We start from the raw sequence: 25877 nt of genomic DNA, 5'->3' as shown, positions 1-25877 counted from the left end.
AGGATCCACTTGTTTTTGCTGGATTTCAGCCAATTTTACTACAGTCATTGTCTTGTTAATTGCTGATACTTGTATTATTGCACAAATCCAAGATCACATAGGGAGTTTATCTTTCTGCTGTTAGATTGCTTCACAAATATGTGATGTACAAAGGTTCCTGACTGACCTTCAGTAGCAGTGATAATATTAGCAGCCAGCTTGCAGTTACTGTGTGTTTGTTGTATGTAGTGAGGCAGCACAGAGCCCAGACTGTGTAAGTATGAGTTTTATAGCAATATAAGTACTTAAGACAATGAGACCATAAGACAGAGGAGTTGAAGTAGGCCATTCACCCCACTGATTTTGCGCCACCATTCAATGAGGTCATGGCTGATTTGACTATCCTTCACTCCACTTTCCTACCATTTCCCCACAATGTTTGATTCCTTTACTGATTTACAATCTATCTTACATGAATAGACTTATATACCTAGCCTCAACAGCACTCTGTGGTAAAAAGAATACCACTGCACTCTAAGAGCAAAAAGTCTTCCTCATCTCTGTCTTAAATATGTAACCTCTTGGTTCTCAGGAGATGCCTTCTGGTCCCAGACTCTAGCATAAGTGAAAACAGCCTCTATTCCTATATCTGATCAAGCACAATCGTTAACAATCATATACTTTTCAAAATAGATCGCCTCTTATTCCACGAAATTCAAAAGAGCTCAAGCCCAAACTACTCGAACACTCCTGAAAAGAAAATCTCTCCATATCTGAAATTAATCTCATGAACCTTCTTTGGACTGCCTCCAAAGCCAATATATTTTTTTTGAGGGGGAGATGATGACCTGATGATATAATCGCTGGATTGTTAACCCAGGTACTGCCTTAGGGATCCAGGCTTGAATCCCATCATGGCAAATGGTGCAATTTGAATCATAAAATCTCTGCAATGTGGAAGCGGGCCATTTGGCCCAACGAGTGCACACCAACTCTTTGATGAGCATCCTACCCAGACCCACACCCCTACCCTATCCTCGTAATCATGCATTTCTCATGCCTAACCAGCCTAGCCTGCACATCCGTGGACATTATAGAGGAAATTAGCACGGCCAGTCCAACCAAGCTGCATAACTTTGGACTGTGGGAGGAAACTGGAGCACCTGGAGGAAACCCATACAGACATGGGGAGAATAGGCAAAATCCACACAGACAGCCACCTGAGGCTGGATTTGAACCCAGGTCCGTGGTGCTGTGAGGCAACATTGCTCACCACTGAATCACTGTGCTGCCCCGTTTTATTGAATTCAATAAAAATCTAGAATTAAGAGTCCAATTATGACCTTGAATCAATGTCAATGATTGAAAAAACCCCTCTGGTTTGCTAATGTCCTTCAGGGAAAGAAACTGCTATCCTTACCTGGTCTGGACAACATGTGACTCTGGACACATAGCAGTATGGTTGACTCTTAACTGCTCTCTGGGATGGGCGATAAATTCTACTGAGCCAGTGGCATCCTCATCCCATGGAGGAATAGAAACTGTTCCGAATATTCCAGCCATGGTCTCACTAGTGCCTTGAACATTTATAACAAAGCTTACCTATTTTTGTATTCTGTTTGCCTTGAAATAAAGGCCAACTATCCATTTTCCTTCCCTCATACCCATAAAATTTAAAGGCCAGGCTTTTCAGATTTATGCACAAGGAACCCCAAATCCTTCTGTGCTGCAGCTTTCTGCAGTCTTTTCAGTCAAATAATATTCAACTCCTCTATTCCTCCCGCCAAAGTGTATTACTCACATTTTTCCACTTTATATTCTACCTGGCTAGTTTTTGTTCTTTCACATAACCTGTTGTATCTCTCAATAGAATCTTTGTGTCATCCTCACCAAATGCTCTCCCACCTATTTTTGTGATCTGGAAACTTGGTGATTGTATATTTACTTTCTTCATTTCAGTCATAATCGAGGCCCTAGCTCTAATCTCTGTCATACAGTTACAGGTTGCCATCCTGAAAATGTCCCCACTTTGGGCGGCACAGTGGCCCAGTGGTTAGCACTGCTACCTCACAATAATTCTGTGTTGTTTTGTATCTTGAGGACCACAATAGCACAGAATTACTGAGCTGAAACCAATTGCTGAGTTCTGTAGCCATGAAGATGGCCTCAACCACGATCTTGGTTACAAGTCGTACTACATGTGACCCCATTACACTGTTCTGTACCTGTAAGATCTTCCTTACTGTCCAGTTTTGACACTATCACCTTGATAACTTATTATGATCTCTCTACCTTATTTAATGTGTAGAGTTTTGGATTAGTACTTGTTACTTTGGTTAGACCCTCGGCGTGTGACTCTTATACCTACCATGTTATTCCAGTCATCTGGTTTGTCTCCAGAACTACCTTATTTTTAATATTTTGTAATTATCTCTCTTCCTTAATGAATCAGATTATAGATCATCCCTTCACCTGCTATTCAGCTGTTGACACTTTATTCACACCATCTGACACTCTTGATCACCTGCAGAGACCTATTATTCAGTCTGTCAACACTCCACTCACACCACTTGTATGATATTTTGATCTCTCTGATTATAAACTCTGTGTCTGTGTGCTTCTCTTTACTTCACCTGACGAAGGGGCAGTGCTCCAAAAGCATTTGATTTCAAATAAACTTTTTGGACTATAATGTGGTGCCATGTGACTTCTGACCTTGTCCACCCAGGCCAACACTGGCAGCTCCATATGTTGTGGTTACAACTTCATTAAAAGCCCGTTAAGTATCCATACAAACACTGTCAGTCTAGAACAACCCTACAGTGTTACTTATATTGATCCCAGACATAGCAGGCAGGCAGGGGGAAGGAGTGTCCTGCCTGATGAGTAGGGATCTAAAGGTTCTACTGCATAGTGTGGTGTTGAGGTGGGATTTCTTCTTACCCCTGGATTGGTAAGATCAGGGCATGACATGACAACCTGGTCCGAGGTTGCCACCTGGATCAGTGCAATCTCAGCCATCTGGAGGAATACCCAGCAGTGAAAGAAGGAAGTCAATGATCTTCTCCACTTTGCTAGTAAGTGCTACCATGTTTGTTATCTCACCCTCACCGTAACTCTCTTGCTATATCCACCTTCCACTGAGTCTCATGCCCTACCAATCTCACTACAGCTTGCAATCTGTCCCCCTCCGCTCACTCACACCTACCCCAATCCCAGACACCATTAATCCTGCAGTCCCTCTGCACTGCTTGTTCACTCAGGATACCTCCCAGCTGCACCTACAGTAACAATTGGGACACGTCCTTTCATCTCCATTAATACCTGCCTCTGTCTCATTTCAGGAAGTAAGCAGCCCACAGTAGAGCAGAAAGACTCAAGCCAGGTGGTGGGCTGACCTTCATTCAGTTCCTAACCCCTTACGTGGAGTAAACACTAATGTTGACCACCCTGAGCAGCTGGTTGCCCATGTCTAAGCACATGGAATTGGTATCAGAGACTGCCCATGACTTACTGTGCCAGCACCCCATTACACCCTCCTTGATTTGACAGAGTCCTGTTGACAACCACAACAAGATTCCTTCCTTTGTGTCTGCACTAAATGGCAAGGAGCGACTGGAATAATATCCCTGGCTGAGGTAGCAAACACACAAAGGCAAAAGGCAAGGCAAGGGAGAGGTGTTGTGAGCATCCAGGCCAGCTCAGAATGAGTGAGAATTGGGACAGCAAGTGACCAGCCTGGAGATGCAGCCTGGGTTCATGCTCTTGGGTGTGCTGGCCGAGGCATTACAATGATAGTCACTGGGGCAGACTGTGGTGCAGTACTGAAGTGTAGAAATTTTCTGAGATGGTCCAGCAAGATATCAGAGAATGGCACATATCAGATCCAATACCATGAATGTGAAGTGTATGTGGCTGGCATCCTTGGAGTATTCTCTGAGACCTCAGTGCCTAATATTTAGGTCATTTGGAGCAGGTAACAAGCTGAATTCACGAGATCCCCACTCTAATCTCCAGGTCAAGTTTTCTCAATGTTGAGCTTGTTAGGTGAGTTTAAGATAGGAAGCTGAATATTAGTTAGGCGTGTTGTACCATTAGCTTGCTGCTTAATAGGGAATAATCCCATTAATTAGGAACTCATCACTGCTGAGTGACAGATTCAGCTCATTGCTTACTGAAAGAATCAAAAAAAATGGTCTTCCCGACATCAGAATTGCTACAGTTCTCATCCAATTCTCGAATAAACCTTGCCAAGCTCACATCATCCAGATCCCGACAAGATACTGCTGTCGATCTTCTATCAGCTCACCAATTCACTATCCATGGTCATACTGTACACCCAGCACAATGGGCTCTCAGGTTATTAAGGAGCCTCATGTGTGGTACTATCTCAAATGTTTGAGCTGATCCAATATAACTGGATTTCTTTAGGAATCCAGCAGCAACCACATGCTACTGCTGCAACATATCACCTAAGTGGTCATCTCTATTGCATTTAACACAATGGTGTATTTTATAAGTTTTAATTAATTACACTTATACCCCTGTTCTTTACATTGGAAACACCCAACTCTTTACCCTTCATTGGTTTCTATCAGTATTAATCGTATCCCTAACAAGTGATTTGTAATAAGATTAGAGAAAATTAGCCTATTTTTGCTGTTGTTCACATGTTTCTATATTTAGGGTTTGTTATGAACTCTTCACTTTCATATTTTACAAGTCCTTAGCAGAAATAGACCCATTCAGCCCCTCAAGCCTGCTCCACCATCAATATGGTCATGATTGATCTGTTTGTGTTTCAAATTCTAAGTTACCTTCATCGCCCAAGAAGAACTCATTCCAGGAAAAGCTTATGTTTCCAATTTGTGCTGGGATGGACAGACCCTTGTTACTAAAATGAGAGAGAAAGATCAATCAGTTGGTGACAAGAATCAATTTCCTTATCCTGTTTGAAATCTGGAGCAATCCCTTCTCTGGGTTAACCTGTTCATCAGTGCCACCCTGTACAAGATGTACTTCAACAGTAAACAAGCTGCCCTAAAGACAGGGCAGAGTGAGTGATGGTGTCTCTCTTCTTCCTTGTTGTTCACAGGGACAAACAGATTCATCAAGGACATTGAGATGATGATTGGGGAAAGGACTTGGCTCTTCTGGCTGTGGTGGAGAATGTGTTGGATTCTGATCTCTCCGTGTTTGCTGGTGGTAAGAAGCTGTTACACATTATTTTGATTTAAACTGAAAATACCCAATCTCTCATTCTGTTTCTGATTTAGTTTTGTATCTTATCCACATTCAGGCAGTCTTAATCTGGTCCTTGACAACATTTGCCCCACTAAGATATGGATCTGTTGAATACCCTGTCTGGTCAGGAGCACTGGGCTGGTGTATGACCATCTTCTGTATTATGTGGATCCCCATCATGGCTGTGGTGAGAGTAGTCCAAGCTGAGGGCCCCACCTTGTGGCAGGTGAGGGACGCTTTGAAATCTTTTAAAGATTAAGGAACACAGAACATAAAATTAGGTTTTGGATCATGATAGATGCAATGCAAAGCACATTGTTTCAAAATCAAAATGTCTTTTTGTTGTCCTTTCACTTATGCTCAGTTCAGTCCACCGTGATACCATCTTGGTTCAGGCACTAAAGCTGGAGTGGACTGGAAGTAGTATCTGTGAATGTTTGAATATACAACTAAAAGAAAGTGGATCGGTCAGCTCAGTTGGTTGGATGGGTGAGTTGGTGATGCTGAGTGATGCCAATCCCTGTACCAGCTGAGGTTACTGTGATGAACTCTCCTTCTGGAACTCTCCCCTTGATCCTCAGGTTAAACCACCATCAATCACCTCACTCTCTGTTGAGAGAGCAGCCCTGTGATCTGATAGGACTATGGTTATTTCAATGTTACAAAAAAACATAATTTATCACATTTATGCAATTAAAACAAAGATAGGTTTTAAAATATTAAAAGAATTGCACTATTGGAACACATCACAAATATGAACATATCAGGGTGTTGCAGTACCTTGGAAAATGGAGGTCACCTTAATTTAACAAATATAAACAAAAGGTCCACTAAACTCTATATTTTGTATTTCAGTCATGGATCACAGATTGTTAGGTTGATTTCATTAAATTCTCAATCAATTCATACACTATTTATGCACCTTACAAAGTTGGAGTTTGGACTGTTTCAAAACGATCTCTCAGTTTCAGAATGGTGTCTTCTGCATTGCAGATCTTTACGTTTGTCTGGTTGTAATAACAAGTAGTGGCATTAGGTGGTGGGATTCAGTAGTTTTCGAATAAAGTCCACGTGGAACATTTCCTGGTTTCAGTACAGGTTTGTCAAGATCAATCTCACATTTTGTTTCTTCATGCTTTCAATGAGAGAAAAGGCAGGGAGACAGTGAGTTTTGAGGAAGGAATTCCAAAGTCCCGTAATTCAGCAACTGAGGGGCCATCTACTAATGGTCAAACTATTTAAACAGCAAGGGTTCAAAATGCTTGATTTAGACAACCACACATGTCACAGAGATTTCCAGGAAAGGGTGAGCCAAGACCATGGAAAGATTTGGAAACAAGCAGGAGAATGTTAAACTTGAGTACTTACTGAAGCAGGAGCCAATATGAATTAGTGAGAAAGGAATGATCGATGATCAGGGCTTGATGTAATGAAGAGCACAGATTTGAATTATTAAGTTCACAGAGGGTCGGATTTGGGAGGTCAGCTGAGTTGTTACTTGAATAGGAGAAAGTGAGGACTGCAGATGCTGGAGGTCAGAGTCAAGAGTGTGGTGCTGGAAAAGCATAGCTGGTCAGGCAGCATCCAAGGAACAGAGAATTAATGTTTCAGGCTAAAGCCGTGAGGAAGGGCTTTAGCCAAAAATGTCGATTCTCCTGCTCCTTGGATGCTGCCTGACCTGCTGTGCTTTTCCAACATCAAACTCTTGATTTGCTATTTGAATAGCCAAGTGCCAATGGCATGACTGCATGGGTGTGGATTTTTGCAACAGAGGATTTCTGTAAGTACAGAGGAATCGAATCAGATGATGCAGGCAAAAATATATGGTTTTAGTGGTGTTATGAAAATGTTGTCAGAAGCTCATTTCAGCATCAAAAACAGATCAAAACAAATCGTCACAAGTAGGGTGATAAAGAAAGTTTATGGCGTACTTGCCGTTATTGCTCAGGGAACTGAGTACAAGAATCAGGAGGTCATGTTACAGCTTTATAAGACTTTGCTTAGGCTGCATGACGACTATTGCGTTTAATTCTAGTCGCCACATTACAAGAAGGATGTGGAGGCTTTGGAGAGGGTGTAGAAGAGGTTTACCAGGATGAGGCTTGGATTAGAGGGTATGAGCTCTAAGAAGAGGCTAGAAAAACTCAGGTTGTTTTCTCTGGAGCAGCTGATAGAAGCCTACAAAATTATGAGATGGATAGATAGGGTTGACAGTCAAAATCTTTTTCCCCCCCCACAGTTCAAAAATACTAAGAGAAGCATTTAAGGTGAGAGGGCAAAAGTTCAAAGGAGATGTGAGGGGCAAGTTTTTTTACACAAAGAGTGGCAGGAGTCTGGAACAGGCTGCCGGGGTGGGGGTGGAGGCAGATATGATAAAGGCATTTAGGAACTTTTAATTAAAGACATGAATATGCAAGGAATGAAGGGATGTGAACCAATGGCAGGCAGAAGAAAATAGTTTAATTTTGCATCATGTTCGGTACAATATTGTGGACTGAAGGATTAGTGTCTGTACCGTACTGTTCGATATAAGACCAAAGTTATGGTTTGTCTGTCTCAACTACACAAAGTTCACAGAATCTGAGTTGTTATGGTGCAGAAAGAAGCCATTCAGCCCATCATGCCTGTACCAGCCCTCTGAATGTGCAGAAGGCCTTAGTATTATTCCCCCGGCTTTTTCCCATAACCCTGGACATTATTCCCATTTCAGTGATTATTCAGCGCTGTCTCTAGTACACCGAATGATTCTGCAATAAAAGATCAAAACAATGGCACTTTTAAAAGGAGGATGACAGACAAAGGCAGTGACCACAGGGTCAGAGAAAGACTGACCCTGCTGTCTGACACAGCAGTGAATCTGCACTATCACTGCTTTTGCTGTTTGAGTTCATGTATCTCTGGACATTAGAGTGCATTTAGGAAAATTTAACAAACAGTGAAATTCACAGCTGACCTTAGAGGAACCTGTGTGGGTGAGCTCACAGCACAGGAACAGACATGTGCATAGTTTGTACTTGTAATCTTGCTGTAAATTTACAGTAGTGAATAGATTGGGTTCTTTCTTAATTATATCTTTTATTGAGATCGGTCTCTTGATTAAATTTTAAAAATATAAACCATAGGTACTAAGTTAGCATGGAGCAGTGTTTTTTTTTAAGAGCAAAAAGATGGTGCTATTTTCTGGGTCTGTAGATTGTGAAGGAGCAACGATGACCTTTAGTTGAGTGAGGTGCTCTTCCTATCAGATGTGGGAGTTTAGGGAGCATTTCCATGTTACTGATGGTTACTTCTGCAGGAAGTGTCTTTGATTGTGAATCCTATCAGATCGCATGGTTAGAGGCAATAAGGAATTTACAAGAGCTAGGGAATATGACGGGTGGCAGTTATAGGAAGCGAGAAAAGCCGCAGAAACATTCAGGTAGATGGGTTAACTCCAGGAAAATTAGGATGGGTAGGCAGGTAGTACAGGAGTCTTCTGTGGCTGTCCCCATCTCACACAAGTATGCTGTTTTGGAAAATGTAGGGGGTGATGGACTTTCCGGGGAATGTAGCACGAACAGCCAAATTTCTGGTCCGGAGGCTGGTTCTCAATGTAATGAGGGGTACGTCAGGTTCCAAGAGATCAATTGTGAGAGGGGACTTTCTAGTCAGAGGCATAGACAGACACTTCTGGGGCCAACAGTGAAAAATCAGAATGGTGTGTTGCCAGGATCAAGGATATGTTGGAGAGAGTGCCGAATGTTCTCAAGGGGGAGAGGGACCAGCAGGAGGTCATTGTACACTTTGGAACTAATGATATAGGAAGGGAAAAGGATGAGATTCTAAAGGGACAATATAGACGCTTAGGCAGGAATTCAAGAGGAGGTTCTCTAGGGTAGCAATATGTGGAATAACCCTGGTACTACAAGCTAATGAGGGTATGAATAGAAGGAAAGAGCAGATGAATGTGTGGCTGAGGAGATAGTGCAGGGGAGAAGGGTTTACATTAATGGATCAATGAAATCTCTTCTGGGGTAGAAGTGACCTCCACAAGAAGGATGGATTGCACCTGAATTGGAAGGGGATGAATATACTGGCAGGGAAAATTGCTTGAGCTGCTCAGGAGGATTTAAACTAGTAAGGTGGGGGGGGGGGGGGGGAATAGTGGGACCCAGGGAAATAGTGAAGAAAAAGATCAATTTGAGATTGGTTGGGAAAGGTAACTAGTTAAAGCAGGCAAGAACAAAGCAGAAACCAACTACAGGTTGGACTGATAAATTAAACTGTAATTATTTCAATTCAAGAGAGCTAACAGGTGTTAGGCCGGAACCTCGGGGTTCCAGTCTTTGCGAGTTCTTTGGAAGGAGAGACCGCACCAGCTTCTTTAGTTTGGAGCAGAGCACCGTTTATTTTACAGAATCAAAACTGGCAAACTGTACAATGAATTCTACAGCATGCAATTCATTGGAGAAGGCGTTCTAACCCTTCTGCTCAAATTCGCCCCAGTTATACCCCTCGCTGGCCAGTGTTCCCGGTCAGATGTCCACGTCTGGCCTTCCTGTTGGCTACTCGTTCCCGGGCAAAGCGTTCCGCTCTCTGGTTGGATGGTTTGAGCTGTCTGTCTGTTTGCCTCGGAGCGGGCAGTCCCGTAGACATTGTGGGGCCACTGGTCCCGCTTATTTAATTAGTGGTTTACCAGAAACAATAGTTCATTACGATTTAAGTGAGTAGTTTCGATGGTTCAATTGACACCTCAAATAATCCAATTAACAATGTCTACCAGTTACAAATTCCAGAGGTGCAATTAACAGGCTGTCTATCAGCTAGCCTCTGATCAGATTAGGAGGCCAGCAGTTTCCAGTTCAGTGATCATGATAGTTTAACCATTTCAGGCCCGGTATTAGAAGCACTTGTTACAGTTATAGTTTTTACCCTCCCTAGATCTAGTGTGCCCACCCCACTTGTACAACTACCCCAACACTCCCTCCCTTGGCCTCTATTGAGGCCACACCACCCCATGCCGTAAGAAACGCAACACCACGAGGCGACCGGGGTCTGGTGTGCCGGCAGACGCCCCCACAGACGTCCCTTTGTTGTATCCGAGCACGTTGTCTTTACCAGAATCACCGGTTCTAGGGAGACAGTCATGTTGGGATGAAGGGTGCCCTACTCAACACGCCGCAACACAATTTACAAATAGACAATTAAAACTACATGCAAATCTAAGTTAATAGATAAAACAACTCCGGCAGGCTTCTGCGGAAATGACAAAAGCACAGAATTAATCAAGCATGGCAAAAAACATGGCAAAAAGACAAATAGAGCACTGTACGCGAGTACATAACAGTCGCAAAAGATTTGGAGTGGAGGAATTAAAATAAGTAAGGTGTCCGCAGAACGCAAGTCTGTAGTCCAAAGAACACCCAAGTGTAAACATGTTCTGTAAATTGTGAAACGGAATAGGATTAGCACACTACCAGCAGCTAGGTACCTGCTAGCGAGCGGAAACCCAGTGAGAAACTGTACTGTGTCCCGGTGTTCCCGCAGATCAGAATGCTCCACAGGCCAGCAGCTCAGTCCAGACGTCCGACACGGAAGACAGAGGCCAGAGATCTTATTAAATCATGACGAACGTGGGCCACCAGTTCCGATGTCAATGCGCGACTGTGCCTGTCTTAGGTTGTCCCTCGCCCGAGGGATCGTACCCGTCATTGGCTAACCAGTCGTACTGCATTGAATTGTAGATACCGACATCCGTTTCACCGCCGTCAAGAACGGACACAGGCAGTGGCAACCGGCTCAATAGTGTGTTCTGTGGCCCTCGAGACCAGCTGAAGCCAACCGGGAGTACTGGAGATTATGTAAAAATCGCTTGTGCGAACAGCAGTGTTTCGAGTCCCGGGCCCACAGTACATCTCAACCTCCCACTGTATGAAAGGATCAATTCACATATCCCCAGGTCAATGGGCAAAATAAGTAGGGACTCCTTGGACAACCAGACCACATTCATTGTTTATAAAGGAGAAAAGTTAGTACTGAGTAGCATCAAGAGCAGAACCGTAGCGCACCACCGTGGGCGACGCGATCGGATGAACTCGAAAGAAAGCCATTGAGACCGCTGGCATGCACCGGAGAGATAGTATTTAGTACGCCTGCACCCGTAGCCCATTCAGAGGTGGTAGTGCATCACTGGAGAGAATAACCGCCAGATCCCCACTCGCCTGGCTTCCCATCGGGAGGCGTGAGTCACTTAATGCAACCGGCCGCACGGAAAACCGGCTCCACGGTTCATGAATGGAAGTCACCTTACAGCATGTACTCCATATGTCCCTCCCCGTTTGTAGGAGATCACACGCAGGCTGTCGTGTACTCAGAGTTGGTGGCGGCGCAGGCATCTGTTGAGGAGTGCAGAGCCCAGCGTATGGGGGGTTCGGTTGAAAAGTAATGATACCACATTACATTTAAACCAGGGAGATGGGGCTGCAGAAATGTGGTGAAAAGAGTCCTGCCATCCCCAGGGTGGCATTTGGTGAAATCAGCCAGAAAACATCCTACTAGTATGGGAAAGAAAAGCATTGTATTTAACAACCGCCATTAGCACATTCCTGTGAAGGCGGAGCCATTGGGTGAGCTGATCTCGAAAAGCTCCTTGCTATTAGACTCAACGGACATCACCATGCCAGTACTCCTGGATGTGAAGTCTTTAGTCATCTAGTAAAAGAAAGAGGGGGCCAGTGCGAAATGTCCAATGCATTCACTAAGACTGCCCCCCACCCAGTTGTGCAACAGAACTGGAGAAACCAGACATCAATCAGGGCAATGGTAAAAAAGTGAAGGTAGGCTTAACCCCTAACCTTTCTCATAGCTCATGGACCTGTACGAAGCCGTCACCTAAAAAACAGAGTGACCCCAGTGTGAGGTAAAAGGAATGGTCCCGTCTAAAAGGAAGAAATAGTACCTTGTACAAAGGAGGCCAGAGCAGTTTGTGAACTCCAATCAGAGAGAAAAAAGGTCCCTGACCACGGGCTGCCACAAAAGGCAATTGAAACAGGGGGAAATAGACCATCCTGTAGGGGAATTGTTCCTCTTATTTTAAAGAGTCAGAAAAAGTTGAAAAAATGCAAGTACCCCACTGATTCAGTGTTGGGAGAGGTAACTGCGGAAAAGCAGTCACGCAAAAGATATCAAGTAGCAGCATTTCTTAATCAGGAAAAGTTAAAAAGCAAACGTGCGCAGGCTGTGGAAGACATTCAGTAGGATAGGCTGCTGTCAAGTGGGAAATAGCACTATACAGGGCAGATAAATTTCGGGACAATGATGAAAATGCAAGATAGTACGAGTCTCGGTTATAACTTGCTGTGCATCTGCACTAGCAGCTGCAGGCGCAAAAACGTCGTCATGCACATTAAATAACCAATGTTGAAGAGTAAAAATATCCGGCCTAGAGCTCTATCGAAAAAATAGGGTGACCCCCTAGAGGGGTAAAAGGATTGACAACAGTTAAAAGGGGAGAAATAGTACACCGTATAGGGGAAGGCAAACTCTGTCTACTGTCACCACAGGTGATTAAAACAGATTGTCATATGCGCAGGTTACTTCCTTAGGAGGCAAACTGAAAAACAGGAGGAATATAAAGTAGGTAATCACTTCAGATGAGCTGGACATGGGTGAATGCACCACGCATCGCGCAGGAACTGTAACAACTGCAGCGTGTACACTATGTAAATGACAAACCAGAAAGTTGTCGGGTGTGAGATCACGAACATACAGGGTCGGCTCTGCTGCAGTATGGGTGACCCGTGGCAACAGGACAATAGAGCAGCTAAATTTCCACTGTGTGGTTACGAAAAACATGGCGCAGGGGGCCCCCTAATTTCCCAGGGTGCGCAGCATAACTCGCACGTAGGGGAGAACCCCGAGCTGTTCGTTAATATTGTTGAGAGGTAATTTAAAAACACAAAGGCAACTCAGAAAGCATGGGTAACATCAGCAAAAAAGGCACCTGCGTATCGCTGAAGCTCCTCTTCAGGCGAATTGTTCCCTGCTCTTCCCAGATATTCATGTACGTCCTGCCCGTGTTTTAGCCTGAGGGTCCCCCATGCATCCAGGGAGAGGGTGGTGGGGAAGCTATCTGGTGGGGACCGCCATATAAGATTTCAGAAAAGGTCAAACGAGGCCGTCTCGTCTGTCCGTGGTCCTAAATTATCTCATGGCAGGTTTCTCTCTCAAAAGTTGCTATGTGACCAGGGGACCTAATTCTCCTCCCCCACACTAGTGGCGAGGAGAGGCGCTTGGACGGTTAGCCTAGTAGCAACGGCCCCCTTTAGCGGGCTACACCCTCCCTCACGACCCGCAATAATCTCCCCCTCGTCCAGCTGGGAGGTGATGTCAAGAGGGGATTCGAACTCATTACCCTAGGTGGGTTCCCCAGGGCAAAGGTTGAAGACAAATTTAGACAAAATGCACGTAAAACATCAACCACGAGCACAATCTTACTTTTACGACTACCCGCCTGCTCGCAGCGGAATCCATGGTGAACAAGGTGGATCACTCAGGACAAGGGTCAGTGAAGAAGTTAGAGAGCCAAAAGCATTCCCAAAATACCAGCAAAGATATCACAGAACAGACCCCGTTCGGTGTTGACGGACAACGACCCTATCACTACGCAGAGACGTAGGGCAAAGCAGGGCTCTGTTACGCCCCCTCATTTCCCACGTCCTTGTCGGGCTCAGTCTCCTGAATTGAATTCAGGGCAACGTTTGGCCTCCCTGACCTGGGGCAATGGGGGAAATGGTGCCAGTTATTGTCATCCTCCCTTCAGACCCTGCACCCAAGTTTTCCATATGTTACCGCAGTCAGGGGCCCACCAGCGGTTGTGAACGGACTTACTGCCTTGGGCAACTCTCACATGCGTTGCCCCATGTGTTTTCAGCCCGTTCAGTATAAGGGATGATGATGATTATGGAGAGGGGGCCTTTGTCACGGGGACCCTGGTGAGTAATGTAAAACTCTGGGCAATTAGGAGATTTGCGGTGGGACGAAATTGGACTGTTTGCCTGAGGGGACTTGTCCCCCTGAACGAGATACAGAACAAGAGGTGCAAGTATAATCCTTGTGTATGCAAGAATCTGTGTGTGTGAAGGGCCGTGTGGCATAGCCAAAAGAGAGTGCGCAGGTGCTGCGGGCATATCGGACGTCGTATCTGTGTGAAACAGAGAGTGAGAGCCACAAGGGGCTGCTCAGCTAGCAGGGAGGTTAACACTGTTCTAGCTCGAAATCATCTGATTGTTAGTGAGTGGATGTGTGAGTGTTGTCAGCTAGAGCTTGCACCCCCCCTTTTTGACTGTGATATTTATGGATGTGTAACATGATCTTCTCAGGGAAGCTTCTGGTATCCTTGTAGCTTATTTAACATGATAAAAGCCAGAGAATGAAGGGTAATTCAGATGAGTAAGAGTAAAAAATACGTAAGTTGAGATGCATGGAACATCCCATTGAATACTCCCGTAAGAAGGGTATGAATAGAGTGTCCTCATCCGCAGAGGATGTCAGCTCCTATGTGCAGAGACGAAGAGTGGAATACTGAGGGCGCGCAGAACACAAGTCCCTTCCCAGTTCAGGGGCAACCAATTGTACCGAATCTGCCCCCCACAATTTCACCACAAATCTGCGCGACTCACCATTAATGCTGCCGCTTGGCTGCCCGTGAGTATCCCCGGGTAAGCCGTCCGGGCTGGGTGAAACAAGTGAAGTTTACTAGCAGGTGAAAAGCAGTGTTTCCCCGACCTGCACTCCGATGTGGGGTAGGTCGCCGGAAAAACACATGTTTTTTGTTTAAATCGTGACGAGGAGTATAGAGAATGATAGAATTTCACAAGAGAGTTTGCTGCATCAACATCCAGCAATCACATGCGGATTACCAATGCAGCGACTGAGTTCCAGAAGGTGGAATATTTCAGGTGAAGTGCAGCTGAAATGGAAAAAGGGAAGTTTGAGGTCATGCTCTGCAGGAAATAGGAAGTATTACCTAGTAGAGGAATACAGTCCGTTGCCTACCGGCCAGAAAAAGAGGAGTAATCATTTAGTTCGGGCACATGGTGAATGACACGGGTAATGAGTTGTGAGTACAATCTATACAGGTCAGGACAGAAATCCTTTGTGTAGCACTGTCCTCTGTGTAAGGCAAAGTTTGTAGGTAGTAGGAGGCCTTAAGAGTTACCCAGGGAAAAGAATCATAAAAGAACCTGGTGACCCTGCCGTTTTCAGCGCGAATCTGCGCCTTGCAGAAGGTATGAACAGGTGAATTGGAAACAACTACTCGCAGTTGAAGAGACTGAAGGATATGGGCAAGAGCTGAGCTTCGATCCCTATGCTGCAGACAAAAGTTGTTGCAACGTGTACATTGCTAGGCTATTCACACTTGGCAGTCAGTCAGGGACAAATGGGTGAGAACAGAGCATGGCCACCGTGACCGCCTAAGATACAGACAAGTAGGTATAAAATCAAATCTAGCGGTCAGAATCTGGTAGCAGGAAAGCGTAGCGACCCAGACGTCCCAAGCCCGGTAAAAGGGTCTATTGTAGGAACATGAAAGAAAGTGTAAAGATAAGCATAACGTATTGACAAGAAGAATAACTGCACAAACCCCCCAGGATCTCACCCTCGTCCTCTGAGGAGGTAGTGTCAGGCGGGGAGGTGAGCTCACACCCCCCTGCACAAGTTCGCCCTGGAGGTGGGCTCCCGTGACTATTAGAGTGTCGTTTTATGCTGCAAGGGGGTGTACCCCCATCGGGGCTTGTGAACTCTGCGGGGCAGCAACAGGGGCGGCGGACAGTAGGGGAATGGTAAGGACGAGGCCAAAGCTCTCTACCCCTGTGGGAGGCGATTGTATGTATGGCGCTTTCAAGCACAGGTGAAGGCAAAAACGCTCCGGACACTGTAGGTGCAGCGGAAAGGCAAAAGAAAACGCGGCCAGGTCTGTGACAGAGAAAAAATGACAGGCAGGCATGAGCACCTGCAGTGCAACAGCAGGGTCCGGAACCTTCAGATTTAAAGTGACTGTGGCCCCGTTTATTCTTCGGAGGTCATGTAACGAATCCTGGTAGCAAACCTCAGGGAGCGTAATACTGGGAAAAGGGGATGAGACGCAGAGTACAGCAGCAGAAGCACAGTGAGTGAAAAGCTTTTGATGGAGAGATGAGGCCAGAAGATGAGTTACTGTGACCTGGTAGAAAACCTCAGGGAGTATAAGACCTCAAAAAGGGAATGAGACTCGGAGACCAGCGGAATCTCAGGCCTGCGGACACCAGTTGAATTCAATGCTTCAAGAAGATGAGTGAAAGATAGAAAATGACGATAGAAACGACCTCAGATCCGACAGAGAACATCGAGTGGAAATAAAGGGTGAGCGGGGGTGTAGGATGGGGCACTACATACGGCAATAGAAGTCGGAATGAGATTTCAATGGGACAATTTGATACTGGCTGGCAGTTACAGGCTCCATGATCTAATTATCAAAGAATGTAGCTTCAGACAGGCAGCCCTGCTGTTGCTAGCTGCACCCCGCATGGCTGTGAATAACCGTTTGGGGACTGGAACTGGCAGTGTCTGTTGCAGCAATGGCACTACCCTCCCTAGCCCCAGCCTTTAGGAGGAGGACGAATAATAGTACGAAATAAGTGCGCATATACTCGTAAAAAGACGAAAAGAGCGCGCATGTGATTGTAATGAAAAGATGAATGAGCACGCATAACTCTTTAGCGTAAGGGAAAATCTGTGGATCTGAGAGAAAGGATAAAATGGGTGTGTAAGATAGGTCAGTAAAAATTGGAGGACATAGGCGGAAAGATGAATGAGTGCCCCCATCTCGTCATTAAAGAATCTGTGAGCATGAGAGTGGAAAAAATGGCTTAAGCACCCATGTCGGCGGACAAAAATGAGTGACTGGTCGCGAGAAAAAAGAGATGAATGAGCTAGGCCAAACGCTTTACTGTCTGCTGAGTCGCAGGTCCCGGTTGGAGACCTGAGATCTGCGGCCTCCGGGAAAAAAGGAGGAATAGGCAAAAACAAGTGGGCTGGGGGATGTCAGAGCCTAATGCCGGCTTCGATAATGCCGGGCAAACAGCGGTCGCATGAAAACCACTTTAAAAGGGGGGAGTAGTAGTGGCCACTGTGCCACCGTATGGTAATGCTGCACTGCGCATGTTGTTGGTCGGTATTTTCTATTTAAAAGTAAAAAGGGTACAACCTGTCGAATAAGATGTAGTTAGAAACATGATTCATGTCATCATCATGATAATTTAAGAAGATCTTCCCATCGGATTATCCCATGGACCAGGACAATCGCGCCTGAGTGTCCCTCCGATGTAGTGGTGGCTTAGTAGTCGACCTGTTAGGGTCGCAGACCCCTAAAAACGGGTAGCACCTCCCAGAGCGAGCAATCCCGCCAAGAGTGAGCATTCGCGCCAAAACTAAACGGACCCCGCCCAACCTGAGCATTCGCGCCAAAACTGAGCAAACCCGCCAAAAGTAAGTTGACCCGCCAGAACTAAGCTGAACCCGGGACACCCCGGGATTTACCGTCTTAGGACGGCACAACCGTAGTGGTCCGACAATGAAATGCTCCACCATCCCTTACTCTGTCACCTCTCTGTACCCGTCTCTACCTTTCCAAGTAAAAAAGAAATTAAAAAATGATTGTGGGGCAGTACACAATGTTGGGAGGACAGAAGTCATCAATCCTAAAAATCAATGTGAGCGTACAGAAAAAAAAAATCCCAGCCCGTTAAATCCAGGGAACGAAACTCACATACTCACAGAGCTGCAGATCTGCTCTTGTTTGCTGGACAGCTTTCCACGCTCTCTCTGTCTCAGAGGCTGCCGGTGCAGGTCCGCTGCACCCCGAGGCCTCGCTGCAGACGCGGTCTAGCAGGTCCAGACGTGGGAGTAAGTGTTCCTGCAACACTCCCGTTCGCCACGTCCGTCAAAATCACAGCACTCACTCTTTCTCTCTCACTGGGCCGGCCCCACACTGGTTGTCACCCGCATACATGCCAAGCCACGCATACTGTCGGTGTCTCTGTATCCCCGTCTCAGCCTGTCGCAGTCCCCTGCCCTCTGTCTTAGTAACATGCTCCGAGGCGTTACAGCCTCGGCGGTCCGAGATCAGGTCCCCCATGTCGGATCTCCCCTGATGGGAACCGTGGTAAAAAACAGAGCATCTTTCAAAGCCTGACCTTCGCGTGGCAGATCTCTGCTCTTAACAACCGGTCTAAGGCAGACGTCTGTGCGGATAACCCTGTTCAGAAGATGAGATCCAACCTCTGTCCCCCCGGGGTTCGTCTGGTGTTCACAGCAAGTGTGTGCGGCAATATTTGTCAGTCGCAAGTGCTTACTAACGTGGATCCAGGTAGTCAAGTACGGTCAGCGCTGCAATAGCTAATCTCAGGGATGCGCTCGGCTCCGCAAGCCACGCGAATTAATTAGACAACAGGGCGCGCTCAGCTCTGAAAGCCACGCGAAATAATCAAACAACAGGGGCGCGCTCAGCTCCGAAAGCCACGCGAAATCAAACAACAGGGGCGCGCTCAGCTCCGAAAGCCACGCAAAAGTCAAACCAGTACTAGTTAAAAGGTTAGTGGTAGCTGACCAGTCAGGATTCTGCGATGCTGCTGCCAAACTGATCAGTTTTTTGGGTTGGTGAGGGTCAGAGAGCAGACAAGAAACTAACTAAAGAAATTTAACTACTGGAAGCCTTAGGTTTAACAGGCGCTTCCTCACCTTAGAAGGTTTCGGCCGAAGGTTGTCTGCCCCCTGATCCGCCAACGTGGCCAACTTGCCGTGGTCTCTTTCCCTTCCCGCGTCAGGCTCACCAGATGTTAGGCCGGAACCTCGGGGTTCCAATCTTTGCGAGTTCTTTGGAAGGAGAGACCGCACCAGCTTCTTTAGTTTGGAGCAGAGCACCGTTTATTTTACAGAATCAAAACTGGCAAACTGTACAACGAATTCTACAGCATGCAATTCGTTGGAGAAGGCGTTCTAACCCTTCTGCTCAAATTCGCCCCAGTTATACCCCTCGCTGGCCAGTGTTCCCGGTCAGGTGTCCACGTCTGGCCTTCCTGTTGGCTACTCGTTCCCGGGCAAAGCGTTCCGCTCTCTGGTTGGATGGTTTGAGCTGTCTGTCCGTTTGCCTCGGAGCGGGCAGTCCCGTAGACATTGTGGGGCCACTGGTCCCGCTTATTTAATTAATGGTTTACCAGAAACAATAGTTCATTACCATTTAAGTGAGTAGTTTCAATGGTTCAATTGACACCTCAAATAATCCAATTAACAATGTCTACCAGTTACAAATTCCAGAGGTCAATTAACAGGCTGTCTATCAGCTAGCCTCTGATCAGATTAGGAGGCCAGCAGTTTCCAGTTCAGTGATCATGATAGTTTAACCATTTCAGGCCCGGTATTAGAAGCACTTGTTACAGTTATAGTTTTTACCCTCCCTCGATCTAGTGTGCCCACCCCACTAGTACAACTACCCCAACACTGGGAAGGCATGGTTAGGAATATCGGACTGGGATGTCATTGCAATTACAGAGATGTGGCTCAGAGATGGACAGGATTGGCAGCTTAATATTCCAGGATACAAATCCTATAGGAAGGATAGAAAGGGGGGCAAGAGAGGAGGGGGAGTGGCATTTTTGATAAAGGATAGCATAACTGCTCTACTGAGGCAGGATATTCCTGGGAGTACATCCAGGGACGTTATTTGGGAGGAATTGAGAAATAAGAAACGGATGATCACCTTATTGGGATTGTATTATAAACCCCACCAATAGTCAGTGGGAAATTAAGAAACAAATTTGTAAGGAGATCTCAGCTATCTGTAAGAATAATAGAGTTGGTATGGTAGGGGATTTTAACTTAGACTGGGACTGCCATCGTATCAAGGGTTTTGATGGAGAGGAATTTGTTAAGTGTGCTGAAAAAAATCTTCTGATTCAGTATGTGGATGTACTGACTAGAGAGGTGCAAAACTTGACTTACTCTTGGGAAATAAGGCAGGGCAGGTGACTGAGGTGTCAGTGGGGGAGCACTTTGGGGCCAGCGACCATAATTCTATTCGTTTTAAAATAGTGATAGAAAAGAATAGACTGAATCTAAAAGTTGAAGTTCAAAATTGGAGAAAGGCCAATTTTGATGGTATTAGGCAAGAACTTTCAAAAGCTGATCGCGGGCAGATGTTTGCAGGTAAAGGTACACCTGGAAAATGGGAAGTCTTCAGAAACGAGATAATGAGAATCCAGAAATAGTATATTCCCGTTAGGGTGAAAAGAAAGGTTGGTAGGTATAGGGAATGTTGATGACTACAGATGTTAAGGTTTTGGTTATGAAGAAGAAGAAAGCATATGTCAGGTATTGACAGCAGAGTTCGAAGGAATCCTTAGAGTATAGAGGCAGTAGGAGTATACTTAAGATGGAAATCAGAAGGGCAAAAAGGGACATGAGATAGCAATGGCAAATAGGTTTAAGAAAAATCCAAAGGGATTTTATAAATACATTGAGGACAAAAGTGTAACTAGGGAGAGAATAGAGCCCCTCAATGATCAGCAAGGAGGCCTGTGTGTGGAGCTGCAGGAGATGGGGAAGATACTAAACAAGTATTTTACATCAGTGTTTACTGTGAAGAAGGACATGGAAGATATAGAATGTAGGGAAATAGATGGTGACACCTTGAAAAATGTCCATATTGAAGAAGAGGTGGTACTGGATGTCTTGAAATGCATAAAAGTGGATAAATTCCCAGGATCTAATCAAGTCTACCTAAGAACTCTGTGGGAAGCTAGAGAAATGATTGCTGAGATATTTGTATCATCGATAGTCACAGGTGAGGTGCTGGAAGACTGGAGGTTGGCTAACGTGGTGCCACTATTTAAGAAAGGTGGTAAGGACAAGCCACGGAGCTATATTTCAGAGAGCCTGACATCGGTGGTGGGCAAGTTGTTGGAGGGAATCCTGAGGGACAGGATTTATATGTATTTGGAAAGGCAAGTACTGATTAGGGATAATTATAATGGCTTTGTGTGTGGGAAATCATGTCTCACAAACTTGATTGAGTTTTTTTGAAGAAGCAACAAAGCAGATTGATGAGGGCAGAGCGGTGGACGTGATCTATATGGACTTCAATAATGTGTTCAACAAGGTTCCTCATGGAATACTAATTAGCAAGGTTAGATCTCGTGGAATACAGGGAGAAATAGCTATTTGGATATGGAACTGGCTCAAAGGTAGAAGACAGAGGGTGGTGATGGAGAGTTGCTTTTCAGACTGGAGGCCTGTGACCAATGGTGTGCCACAAGGATCGGTGCATTTTGTCATTTATGTTTTGGTAAGGCAAATCAGAGCAGGACTTGTACACTTGTTGGGAAGGTCGTGGGGGTAGTGGGGGGGGGGGGGGGTTGTGGTTTGCTGAACAAAGAGACCTTGAGGTACAGGTTCATAGTTCCTTGGACGTGGAGTCACAATTAGATAGGATAGTGAAGATGGTGTCTTGAATGCTTTCCTTTATTGGTCACAGCATTGAAATAGGAGTTGGGAGGCCATGTTGTGGCTGCCCAGGACATTAGTTAGGCCACTTTTGGAATATCATATGCAATTCTGGTTTCCCTCCTTATGGAAGGATGTTGTGAAACTTGAAAGGGTTCAGAAAAAAATTACTATGATGTTGCCAGGGTTGGAGGATTGAGTTTCAGGGAGAGGCTGAATAGGCTGGGGCTGTTTTCCCTGGAGCGTTGGAGGCTGAAGGGTGACCTTCTCGAGATTTATAAAATCATGAGGGGCTTGGATAGGGTAAATAGACAAGGTCTTTTCCCTGGAGTGGGAGAGTCCAGAACTAGACAGCACAGGTTTAGGGTGAGAGGGGAAAAATTTAAAAGGGATGTAAGGGGTAACTTTTTCATGCGGAGGGTAATCCGTATTTTGAATGAGCTGCCAGAGGAAGTGGCAGAGGCTGGTACAATTGCAACATTTAAAAGGCATCTGGATGTGTCTATGATGAGGAAGGGTTTTGAGGGAAATGGGCCAAATGCCGGCAAATGGGACTAGATTAGGTTGGGATATCTGACCAGCATGGACGATTGGACTGAAGGGTCTGTTTCTGTGCTGTACATCTCTATGACTCTATTTGCTACTTTTGCAAATCAATCAAAACATCAAGGTCTAAACAGCACAGATTTAATGAGATTGAGCTAATTGTTCCTGTTTGCTCTGCCCAGACCTCTCATTATTTTGTGAACTTTAGTGAAATCCCCCTCAGCCTCTTCCTCTCCATGGTGTGAAATTCCACATTCTCTAATCAAAACCTGGCAGTTAATTGTCAATCAGCATTAGTGGGTGCATTCTCCACGGCAACATCTCTGCCAATCAGAATTCATTTAGCAACTAATCAATAGTCTCCTTTCAGATGGCAGAATTTACTTTTCACCTTGATTTGGTTGGGATTCTTGCAAAATGTCCCAATAAATGCAGGACAAAAGGATTTGAAAAATGTGTCTTTTCTCAACAATACATCTAAAGGATTATTTGATAAACTATTCTGTAATCCTTATCATTAATGCTAGTCAGTCTACATCATTTGCTTCTCTGCAAGTATTTCTAATGTAAACAGTGTTCGGTTTTCGGGTTTTGCCCAATTCACCAAGAATTTCTGTTTTTCTTAATTCAGCTTACACTGTGGTATCTCTTCCCAATGAAAAGCTGCTGTGTGACATCTTTACAGGATACTAAACCCCTAATGCAATGGTTAGGAGGTTGGTCTTTGAGGTTGTTGTAAACAGCAAGTTCTTACAGTCCTGCGCTAGTAGGCAGGAGGGCCCATACAGTCTCCTCGTTTGCCATCCCATGCTTGTGTCTGGCCTACAACATTATAAGGTGTACGCAAAGCCTAGAGCATCAGTTAATATTCCCCTGCAATTGTGGGTTTGCGTGGTAAGGGGAGAACAGGAAGGCTCAGAAAAGGAGATGGCTGACTCTCTCAATGAGACCAGCTCAACGTCCCAGCCTATCCAGATATTCATTGCATTCCTGACCTTGCTGTCGAGTCTCCCTACTCTCCCTGGACCTTCGCTCCCATTTCCTGTCATGTGACCTCACTACTGGCTCCCCCTGTGGAACTCCAGCACTTTGATTCTGGAGGTTGCTTCTGGTGCCAGCAGTGACCATTACTCCCTGTGGCACTGCTGGTCAGTCAGATTGGCAGGCAGTTTTGTTCAAGGAAAATGCACAAAATGGAGGATAAAAATCCCATATCCAATCATTTGATGCTCTGAGCAGCTTGAAGTGACTCTGGCACAGCCATAACCTGTACGGATATATTCCCCACCAAGTCTTCGGGTTGTCGGACAGAAAACCTTGCTATCCGAAAAATCCTGGTCATTGTCTTTATAATTTGTAGGTTAATTGACTGGCTACTGGTGCTCATGTTTCCCGTCTTCCACCTTAAGTGAATCCATGCTTCTCCATAGCACTGTGGCTTAAACCACACCAGGCCTTGTTCATCTGCCAGCCCTGTCCTTGTTGATCACTATGAGACGCTAATCCAACATCACACTTTTAAAATTTTCACCCCTGTATCATTGAGCAAATCCTCTCTCTCGTACCCTCCTCCAACTGTGTGAACCATCAAAATACCTGCACTCCTACAATTCTGACATTTGTTGCAACACTCACCATTTCACTCACTCTCCCATTGGTAACTGTGCATTCAGCAGGGTTAACCTTAAACATTGGAATTGCCTCCCTAAACCTCTTCATCTCACCATGTCTCTGACCTTTAACATTTAATGAATTGCACTAAGGTCATTGCATCAAACTGATTGTCTGTGAAAAGTCCGTTTCTTTCCGTGTGTCTCACTGCCAGTGCACAACAGGATCAATTGAAGTGTCTGGATGAGAGGATAATCTTTGTCATGAAATATTGTTTGCTATAGTGTGAATCATCAGGTGTCGGAATAATCTGATTGGAAACCAGATTTCTTTTCCACTTAACAGTGGGTGAAAATCCAACAGAAATGATCAAACATTTTACATTTCCATTCACAGAAAATATCTGCTGCTTGCACATCAGCTCCTGATTGGGGTCCCTACTTGGAACAACACAGAGGGGAAAGATACAGGAAGAAGCCTGACTCTACAGAAGACCCAAACTGTGTGCACCTTCTGGTCATTCCTGAGAAGTAACAACGCAAAGGAAAATTCCTGTTCAATTGGTAAACATTGGTCCTGAAATTCCACAGCCATTCTGGAGTACAATCAGTGTCACTTCATGGAGTGCTCCCTTGATCAGTCAGCACCTCAGCCAAGACCCAGGGATAAGATTTGCTGAAGTTTCCTGTGCCCACTGTAAACATGGGCATCAATTTGGGGCAGGATGGGGCTGGTGAGAATTACTGAGCATTCAAGTTCCTGCATCATGAGTGTTCAGTCATGTTCCTCCCTGCGTCCTGGTGATAATACACAGGATTCCAGTCTCTGTACATTGTGGACATTAGCTCCTGCTCTCACAGCCCCCACTTACAGTCTGCACTGCCTGGGTTCCCACCAATTAACTACAGGATGAGGGAAGATTTGATGCAGCAGAATCTGATTCAAAATGATATTAGTCATAGAAGGTGCAGAAAGGGTTAATGCTGAGGATTGCATTAAGAACGGTCATATCAATATCATCATTCTGATTTGGGTGGAAGAATAGTAGCTTGATTAATAAAACCTACCACTGAAATCCTCTTTACAGTCTCTGTGACAATGTCTACCATATCAGTGGAATATGTACCTATTGCTAACATGTAATAAATGACACATTGGTTAAGACAAAGGCCTGTGTTTGTTGGAGGACCAAGTGTTTTCCCTCGACCACACTTGATAAAATGAGCCCTGCAAATCCCTGCCAGGAAGGATATGTTGGCAGTGAACCTGCCTTGATGGTTTGATAGTATGAGTAATCTCTAACATGATGAGCAGTGGTGCAGGTTCCGGTGAGCTTTGAAGGTATCTTCAGCTATAACTTTAAGATGATAAACGCATCGCAATGTTTCACAAGACAAAATCAACAGAGTGAGATTCATCTGGTAGAACACATTAAAGTGATTGGGATTGTCTTTAACCCCACATGCAGCTCTGAAGAGAATGGGAAATGTCTACTGGGCAGCACGGTGGTTCAGTGGCTAGCATTGCTGCCTCACGGCGCCAGGGACCCGGGTTCAATTCCTGCCTTGGGCAACTGTCTGTGTGGAGTTTGCACATTTTCCCTGTGTCTGCATGGGTTTCCTCCGGGTGCTCCGGTTTCCTCTCACAGTCCAAAGATGTGCAGGTTAGGAGAATTGGCCTTGCGAAATTGCCAGTAGTGTGAGGTGCATTAGTCAGGGGTGAATGTAGGGGAATAGGTCTGGGTGGGTTTCTCTTTGGAGGGTCAGTGTGGACTTGTTGGGCCGAAGGGCCTGTTTCCACACCGTAGTGAATTTAATCCAATCTAAAAGAAGGGGGACCCATTCATTACACTTGCAAACAAGGTGTGAATCATCTATTTTGACAACACAAGCATGAGAAAATCCTCCTGCACAGCTATACACAGTAGCAGCTTTGTTATACAGCAACATACAAGGCGGCACGGTGGCACAGTGGTTAGC

The 25877-nt window shown here is 45.3% G+C and overlaps 1 protein-coding gene across 1 annotated transcript in view; it reads left to right on the top strand.

The window, feature by feature from the left end:
• The window catches only part of LOC132820041 (sodium- and chloride-dependent neutral and basic amino acid transporter B(0+)-like), a 62305-nt gene extending 37873 nt beyond the window's left edge, over positions 1-24432 (top strand). The window contains exons 12-14 of the mRNA XM_060831961.1: positions 5075-5184; positions 5279-5449; positions 24295-24432. Of these exons, the coding sequence (XP_060687944.1) occupies positions 5075-5184; positions 5279-5449; positions 24295-24432 (419 nt within the window). The remainder of the gene's footprint in view (positions 1-5074; positions 5185-5278; positions 5450-24294) is intronic.
• The last annotated feature ends 1445 nt before the right edge of the window (positions 24433-25877 follow it).

The sequence above is a fragment of the Hemiscyllium ocellatum genome, chromosome 11 (assembly GCF_020745735.1).
Source record: "Hemiscyllium ocellatum isolate sHemOce1 chromosome 11, sHemOce1.pat.X.cur, whole genome shotgun sequence".
Classification (NCBI taxonomy): domain Eukaryota; kingdom Metazoa; phylum Chordata; class Chondrichthyes; order Orectolobiformes; family Hemiscylliidae; genus Hemiscyllium; species Hemiscyllium ocellatum.
The sequence above is the reverse complement of the archived record's forward strand: the minus strand, read 5'-3'. Positions and strand labels throughout refer to the sequence as shown.